Raw genomic sequence first — 8,317 nt, 5'->3', positions numbered from 1 at the left:
CCTGAGACATTTCAGGACCTCATAGAATCAAGAGACCATTGTGACACTGAGGAACCTCGTGCACTCAAAAGCTACTGTGACACTGCAGGGCCTCATGGAACCAAAGGATTCCTGGGACATTGTGGAATCTCATGGAACCAAGGGACCACTGTGATATGTGGGGCCTCCTAGAACCAAAGGAGTCTTGAGACATTTTGCAAACCCATGGAATCAAGGGTCCATTATCCCACTGCAGAGCTTTACAAAGCCAAATGGACCCTGAGACTCTGTGGAACCTCATGGAATCCAGTGGCCATTCCCACACTGTAAAACCTCATGGATACTCTCAGGTTCCCATTATTAAAAGACGCCTCTGCCCAAATTCAGCTGCAAAGGAGACCATGTGCCAAAGTCAGCAGTCCAGGTTTGATTTAACAGTAAATAGGAGGGAGAGAGAGACAGAAAGAAGTAGAAAGAGAGAGAGAGAAGGGGGTGGTGGGAAGCCAGTGAGAGAGAGACAGAGATGAAGTAAATGTATCACACCATGGAGATCCCTGAGGCTCCCACCGGTCCTTCTTCACCCTGCTCTGCTCGGTGGAGGGTCCCCAAGTTGTGCTTCTGGGCTATCACTTTTATACAGCCCAAGCCCCGGGTATCCAGGGGGGTAGATGCTGTTCCCACAGCTTGGGCTGGCACATCTACAAGGACTTGCTTCCTTTCCCACAGCTTGCCACGGAGGGAGTTTTGCCCGCTGTGCTTCCAGTCTGCAGGTGGGAATCTTTGTCTGGATGGGTTCCCCAGACCTGCCTTACCAGCCCTGGCTTCCTGTTGGGGCTGTCTGCTCTTTCCCACACTCTGCACAGTGCAATTCTGTCCTGGGGGCTACTTCCAAAGCTTCACCTCCCTTTAGGCCTTGGAATTAAAGGCCCTCCTGTTTGCCACCAGTACTTATGTGTTGTGGTGCCTTATGGGATTTTCCTGCTTTGACAGTGTTTTGAGACAGTTCATTGTGCCCTTCAAGTCCTTCCATGTGCACACACACACCACTCTCACCAGTGTCTGGCCCTCCAAAGAACACAAGCCCTGATGATTTGTAGCTCCCACTCCAGTGGTTGGCACTTGGACCTCCCTCCGTACCCAGAGCTCAGAGCTCCCTTGTGCCAGAAAGTTTAAAGAGATTGTGCCTCATTCTGCCAAGACAACCCTTGGAAAAAAGTGTCCCTCTGTGTTTCCTGGGATAAGAGCACTCTATTGTCATCTTCCAAAACCTTGGAGAGGTCCCAGAGATCTCCCAGGAAGGAATTTGGGGCCTCAAGCACATGACCCATATATAGAGGCTGAGGACTCAGGGGTCAGGGGTGTGAAGATTGAGGACAGTAGAGGAGTAGCCTGAGAGGTCTGGAAGGGGGGTGTCAGAGCTGGTGGAGCTTTTCTTCCTGTCAGAAAACAGCCTAAGAAAGAACTAGTGCCACCAAGGGCAGCTGGGGTGGCCTAGACTGGTGACAAGAAGTCAGAAATTTCCCTCTGAGGTCAGTGTTGTGGTGCAATGTGTCACAAAAGAGTCTGGATGAGCCCAAGGCTTTGTGTGTGCAGGAAGAGCCAGGGAGGACGCAGAGATGTCAGTGCAGGAAGGTGCCAGCCAGGTGGGGCAGCCGGGGGATGACGACAGCCTGCAGGGAAAGGGGCAGGGCATGGACACCGTAGGACAGCCTGGGCTGGAGAGGAGACAGGGATGGGGAGAAGCTGAAAGGCCCTGACACAGCCACCTTCTGCAGGCCTTTGGCCAGGGCTGCTGTCTGTGCCCCTGATGCCAGGAGGAGGGGAGTGCCCCTTGCAGCCCTGGGGCCTCATGGCCTCCTTGTCCCTGCTCAGCAGCCTGGCAGGTGCCACCCCATGGTCCTGCCCTTGGCATTGCACATCCCACATCCCAGTGCCCCAGGAAGAGCCCTGAGGAATGAGGCAGGGACAGGATCTGCCTTCCCAGGGGCTGGGGGTCAGGGCTTGGCCCTTTGGATTAAGGAAACAAGTCAAGGTTTATTCAGCATCAGAGCCACCTTTCCCTTGCTTGTCCATCCTTGTCATCACTGTCTGCAGTTTTCTGCTCTAACTGGAACCTGGGGACATGTTCTCAGTTGTGTCCCTCAGTGAGACTCATTAGCACTAAAGGAAACTTTAGTGTTTCAATCTCACTTTGACTTCTTGAGAAGTTGTTTGAACTTACTCTCAGGGACTGTCTCATGTAAACAACATCAAAGTCCCCTGAGGGTCATGAAATGCCTGGAGCTGTTGCTGTGCTTCTGAGCTGGGTCGGGCTCCTGGCACACAGGGAGCTCCTGGCAAGCAAGAAGAGCTTCAAAGAGACAGCTCTGCTGGTGAGTAGCTCCTCTGCACAGCCCAGCAGGGCTGAGGGCACTGCCTGCAGCACCAAGGGCAGGGGAGTGAGACAGAGAGAAGTTAAAGGCTGTCAGACGTAGAATGATGCTGAGACCTCACTGGGGGAGAATTTTTAACAGATCTTGGCACAGGAAGTCTGGTCATGCAGGGCAACGAGACTGCAGGTTTTGGACGCATCTGGGAAAGCTGGCACTGCCCACCAACTACAGATTCTGTAAGTGCAACTGAGAGCATCTGGAGTGTAGAGGAGGAGGACATGCTCAGAGCTCCAGCTCCCTCTCAGAATATTTCCAAGACAAAGATTTTTATAAGGTTAAAGAAATTTCCTGAGATTGTGTTTCCAGTTTCCTACTCTTGAGGAATGGGAGGAATAAATCATTAAGAAAGTATTATTTTTGACAGGTCCCTGAGACATCTGAACTGTGAGTGCTCAGTAGGTCTATCTGAGCTTCCTAATGTGCTTTCAGCCACTGCTCTGCCTGTGGGCAGCACCAGCATCACCTCTGCTAGACCCATCAGGACTAGTCTGAGATGTCTTTTTTGCACCTGCAATAGGAATATGACCCCTACCAGTGCAGCCTGTAGTGCTGGGGAAGGAGCTGAGTCTGCTTAAATCAAATACCATCATAAGGACACTTGGCTTTCTCCCTGAGGTTTCCTTCCAAGCTCTGAATTCCCCTGCAGGTTGGAAACCTGTCCCTAAACATCTCCTTGTTATGTGAAACCCCTGTACAGAAGCACAGTGATGCTAAAACAGTGAAAATGCTGTTGAGTAGGGACCCAGCACTGGAGCTGAAGGAAGATCTCCTAGGAAATCAAAAGGCTGTCTGTGTGTGACATGGGGAGTGTCTGTAGAATAAAGCTTTGACTTTGTTTAGATAAGTCCATACTAACTGGCCTCTTACTGTCTTCTCTGTGTTGGAAACAAACACCCAGAGGCAGCAAATGTCCAACAGCAGCTCCATGCCCCAGTTCCTCCTCCTGGCATTCGCAGACAGGCGGGAGCTGCAGCTCCTGCACTTCTGGCTCTTCCTGGCCATCTCCCTGGCTGCCCTCCTGGCCAACGGCCTCATCCTCAGCGCCGTAGCCTGTGACCACCACCTGCACACCCCCATGGGCTTCTTCCTGCTCAACCTCTCCCTCACAGACCTGGGCTGCATCTGCACCACTGTCCCCAAAGCCATGCACAATTCCCTCTGGGACACTACAACCATCTCCTACAAGGGGTGTGCTGCACAGCTCTTTTTCTTTTATTTCTTCATCACAGCAGAGTATTTCCTCCTCACCACCATGTGCTACGACCGCTACGTTGCCATCTGCAAACCCCTGCACTACGGGACCCTCCTGGGCAGCAGAGCTTGTGCCTACATGGCAGCAGCTGCCTGGGCCACTGGCTTTCTTTATTCTCTGGTGCACACAGTCAGTATATTTTCCCTGCCCCTGTGCCAGGGCAATGCCCTGGGCCAGTTCTTCTGTGAACTCCCACACATCCTCAAGCTCTCCTGCTCACACTCAGGCTACCGCAGGGAAATTGGGCTCATTGGGGTTAGTTCCTCTTTAATATTTGGTTGTTTCATTTTCATTGTTTTGTCCTATGTGCAGATCTTCAGAGCTGTGCTGAGGATCCCCTCTCAGCAGGGACAGCACAAAGTCTTTTCCACGTGCCTCCCTCACCTGGCTGTGCTCTCCCTGTTTATCAGCACTGGCGTGTTTTCAAACATCAAGCCCCCCTCCATCTCCTCACCATCCCTGGATCTGGCCCTGTCAGTTCTGTACTCAGTGGTGCCTCCAGCACTGAACCCCCTCATCTACAGCCTGAGGAACCAGGAGCTCAAGGATGCCCTGAGAAAAATGATGACTGGATGCTTTTCAGGAGCAATAAAGTGCCTGTTTTCTGGTGCTTAGCATTCAGAATGGGATTCCTTAATGGCGCAGCCTTCCTGCTCAGGTTTTTCGTCGAGGTCATCAGGTTCTTCTTGCAATAATTTTCTGTGCAATAAAACATTATTATGCATCTACCTTCGAATATAGTGTCTACCCATTGAATTTGACCCAAAGATGTAAAAATGATGAATTGTGCTCTCTGACTATGTAAACAAAATAAAGGACCCTGCAGTGCCTTCTTTGTCCAAGACCCTACTTCTCAGATGTTCCTAAAGGACAGCACACTGCAGGACAGGGGGTATTTGCAGACAGGAAGGGGACAATAATCCCAGCCCAGCAGCACTGCCAGGGAGCAGCAGTGCTTGGTCTTTGCAGAGCTGCTCTCTTGCCACTTCCACACTGTCCTCCTGAGCCCCTTTCTCGCTGTAAGGCCTGAGTGCTCTCTGAGCACAGTCCTCGGGGCTGGAAGCCATTGGAGCACAGGCAGGGACAGGCCCTGGGAACTTGTGAAGCAGAGCTGGGCTCCCTTCCAGCATCTCCAGGATGCTGTGGGATCTTCTGAGGGCAGGGCATGTACTGGGTCACTTCTTCTGTGACCTTGCTCCAGGGCTGGAACTCTCCTGCAGTGACACCATGACACTCCCACTCTCTGCTTTCCAGGTTCCATTTTCAGATCCAGTCTTCCCCTCCTGTTCCCAGGGACATCCTGGGAGTGCTTCAGAGCTGCCATCCTGGGGCAGCTCCTGCCCAGCGTGGGCAGGCACAAGGTCTCTCCAGCTGCTCCTCTCCCCTCCCCAGTGCCACTGTTTTCTGCAGCCTCCTCCTCCTTGCCCAGCACAGCCCTCCTGGCACAGTTGGACACAGCCCTTGTTCTACCCCCTCCTCAGGCACCTGCCCAACCCCCTCAGCTCCAGTCTGATGGTCAGAAACCTTCAGGGCAGGGAGGCACCAGGGAAAATGCTGAGGAAACCTTTCAGCTGCACTCAAATCCAATTGGAGGGGTTGGCCTCGAGGAAGAAATCCCTTCTCATTCTCCAGAACCACCAGGACAACCTGTGTTGTGTCCTGGGCACTCCTCTGGAAGTGTGGGCTATGGAAAAGGTTTTGGTGTCAGGGCTATTGAGAAGGCTGGGCAGTGTCACTGGGAGACCTCTCCCAAACCCTTGGAAAGGCCAGAGCCATCCCAGAGCTTCCTGGGGCCTTGGCAAAGGCAGACATGGAACCAGTCTGCAAACAGGGCAGCAAGGAGGGTTGGCAGAGTTCCACACTACTCAGGCTCAGCAGGGAAGGGGATAGGGCAAGTCCTCCTGCAGCCATTGCCAGGCATGGGAAGGACAAGGCAGGGATTGCAGAACCCCTGTGGGAGGGAATAGAAGAGGATGTTGTGTGCCCAGACTTTATCAAGGCCCTTGACATGGTCTCCTGTGGTCTCCTTATGGCCAGACTGGTGAGAGCTGGACTGAAGAAGTGGGAGATGTGGTGGGTGGGAAGTTGCTGAATGAAGAGTGTCAAATAAAATCCATGGCAAAAAGTCCTCTTGGCAGCAACTTCCTGATGAAATCCCTCAGTGGTTAGCCCTTGAACACCACTAGAGAACATCTTTATTATCTCTCTGTACATTGGGACAAAATGTATTCTCAAGTCCTTTGTGAATGATGCCAAATTTCAAGGAGCCCTTGAGCAACCTGTCCTGGTTTAAAGACACATATTGGGGCAGGTACTCCAATAAAATGAATTCACTCCTCTTTTATTCCCCACCACTACAGGGAGACAAAATACAAGGAGGTATAAGTGAAAAAATAAGAGTTGACTGACAAGAAATATAGCAGCAAAACCAGCAATACCAACAGAACAGTCCAAAGCAACAGCAGAGAGGGAAATTGCCTCCTCTTTCCTCTCAGGCCCCACTCCCTTTTGTAAACAGAAAAAAACAGGGATCCACACGTGCCTCCCTTCCCCCTTTTCCCTCTGAATGAACAAAGAACAAAAATTAAACCAGGAGAAAGAGAGAGCAAAGCAAAATGTGGGAAACTCTCTGGTCTGAGATCAGTTGTGCTGCCCAAGAACATGCTGACTCCAGAGGTGTCCAAGCGGGGCAGAGCCGGCGACTCCGGTCCGTGCGGCGGCGGGGGGAGGCAGCGGCTCTGCTTGATCCCATGGAGTTCTGGGCAGGCACAGTGGCCCCTTGGTTCCAGGAGGGTCTGAAATGTCTCAGGGTTCCTTTTGTTCCAAAGAGACCCCGCATGTCACAATGGTCCCTTGGTTCCATGAGGTTCCACAGTGTCCCTGCATTCCTTTGGTTCCATGAGGCCCTGCAGTGTCACGGTGCCACTTGATTCCGTGACATTACAAAGAATCAGAATGGCCCCTTGATTTAAGGCCAACTGCACATGGGGCTGCCTTGGGGGGAGTGTGGGCACCCAGACAAGGGAGTTGTCACCCCCCTGGACTCAGCCCTGGGGTCACCACATCTGGACTGGTCTGTCTGTCTGTGAGGTTCCCCATTCTGGAGCAATGAGGAATAACTGGAGAGGGTCTAGAGGAGATCTGACAGGATGGAGCTTTTCTCTGTATTGGAAATAGAATGAAATCTCCACAAAGAGTAGCATGGAAGGTGCAGATTGAAGGTGAGGAAAAAGAAATGTCACTCAGCGGGGACCCTTGTGCTACAAGAGGTCACCCAGAGGGAGTCAGGATCAGTCCATGGCTTTGTGTTCCAGGGAACAGCCAGAGCTGGTGCAGAGACATCAGGGAGGGTCTAGAAATGCTGCTGGGAGGGGGTGGGAAAGCAGGAGGGGTGTGTGCAGCCTGCAAGGCCAGAGCAGCAGCAGGGCCAGGGCAGGACAGCCTGCAGGAGAGATGGCCAAGGGCTCTGGCAGGGCTGCAAGGCCCAAAGGCACCCAGGCCTTTGTCCCCTTGCCTCTGGCAGCTGCCTCTGCCACTCAGGCCACCACAAGCAACTTGCCTGGCAGGTTCTGCACTTGGTTTCTGCCTCGCCCCTCCCTCAGGAGCCTGGCAGGGGTTGCCCAGTTTTGGGCCTTTGTTGTTCCTCCCCCTCCCATCCCAGTGCCCCCCAAACAGCCCTGAGCCAGCCGGGAGGGACAGGATCTGCTGGGCCAGGGCCTGGGGCTCAGGCCTTGGCCTTTGTGCTCCACAAAACCAAGGCAGGCTTTGCTCAGCATTGCAGGGGCCTGCCCAGAGCCTTTGCCTGCACTCCTGGCCTCCAAGGAGCTGCTCCAAGGAGTCCCTGGGGAGGCTTTGGCAGTGCCTGCCCTCAGTGGGGCCCAGCAATGCTTCAAGGCACTTGGACTTTGGCTTCTGACTTCTTCAGCAGCTGCTTCAATCTTCTCTCAGTACCTCAGGACCATGGGCTGGGCTGCAAACACACTGTGGGGCTCATTAAAATGCAGAAATCCCTCAGGATCTCTGTCTTCCTTTAATTGTCTTCAAGGCAATTTCAAAACAAGTCTTCCAAGTTTGTACTTTTTTTGTTTTATTTCAATGATGGCTATTTTTTTAGTTCAGAGGAGAGGTGATAGAGGTGTTCACCAAGTGATCTTGATGCTGAGTGTCTCCTCAGGAGATCCAGACAGACCCTGTATGATCAACCTTGCTCCTCACCCCCCAACCTCACCAGTTCTGACATGGCCCATCTTGGACTGACAGCTGATGCAACTCCAAACACACTGTGGGACCCATTAAAACACTGAAAAACAAATTATTTCCTTCCTTTAATTGTCTTCAAGACTTCTACAGCTAATTGGAGTTGTTTTGTAGTTTAGTTAAGGAGGGAGATTTTAAAGTGGAAGTCATGAAAAATATATATTTTTTGATGAATAGGAATGATTTACACAGAGCCTTGGGATGCAAGAGGGTCAGGGCACAAAAGGATTTGGATCCAAAGACAAGGGGGCAAAAGAGATTAGTAGCACTTAACCATTGACCAATTGAACAGTTATCAGGTGATTCAATAGCATTTGCTACAATTTTAACAGTGACTGAATTACAGATTCACAATAACAACATTCACACCACAGACAATTCACACCCACACCCAGGC

At 52.0% G+C, this 8,317-nt stretch overlaps 1 protein-coding gene across 1 annotated transcript; it reads left to right on the top strand.

Moving 5' to 3' along the window:
• The first annotated feature begins 3,318 nt into the window (after window positions 1-3,318).
• Window positions 3,319-4,278, top strand: LOC115307699 (olfactory receptor 14J1-like). The gene has a single exon (XM_029962166.1). It carries the CDS (start codon window positions 3,319-3,321, stop codon window positions 4,276-4,278), a length of 960 nt encoding a protein of 319 aa, XP_029818026.1.
• Window positions 4,279-8,317: the final 4,039 nt, after the last annotated feature.

This window comes from Manacus vitellinus, unplaced genomic scaffold, assembly GCF_001715985.3.
Source record: "Manacus vitellinus isolate BGI_N305 unplaced genomic scaffold, ASM171598v3 ctg7180002428230_pilon, whole genome shotgun sequence".
NCBI classification, from domain to species: Eukaryota; Metazoa; Chordata; class Aves; order Passeriformes; family Pipridae; genus Manacus; species Manacus vitellinus.
The sequence above is the reverse complement of the archived record's forward strand: the minus strand, read 5'-3'. Positions and strand labels throughout refer to the sequence as shown.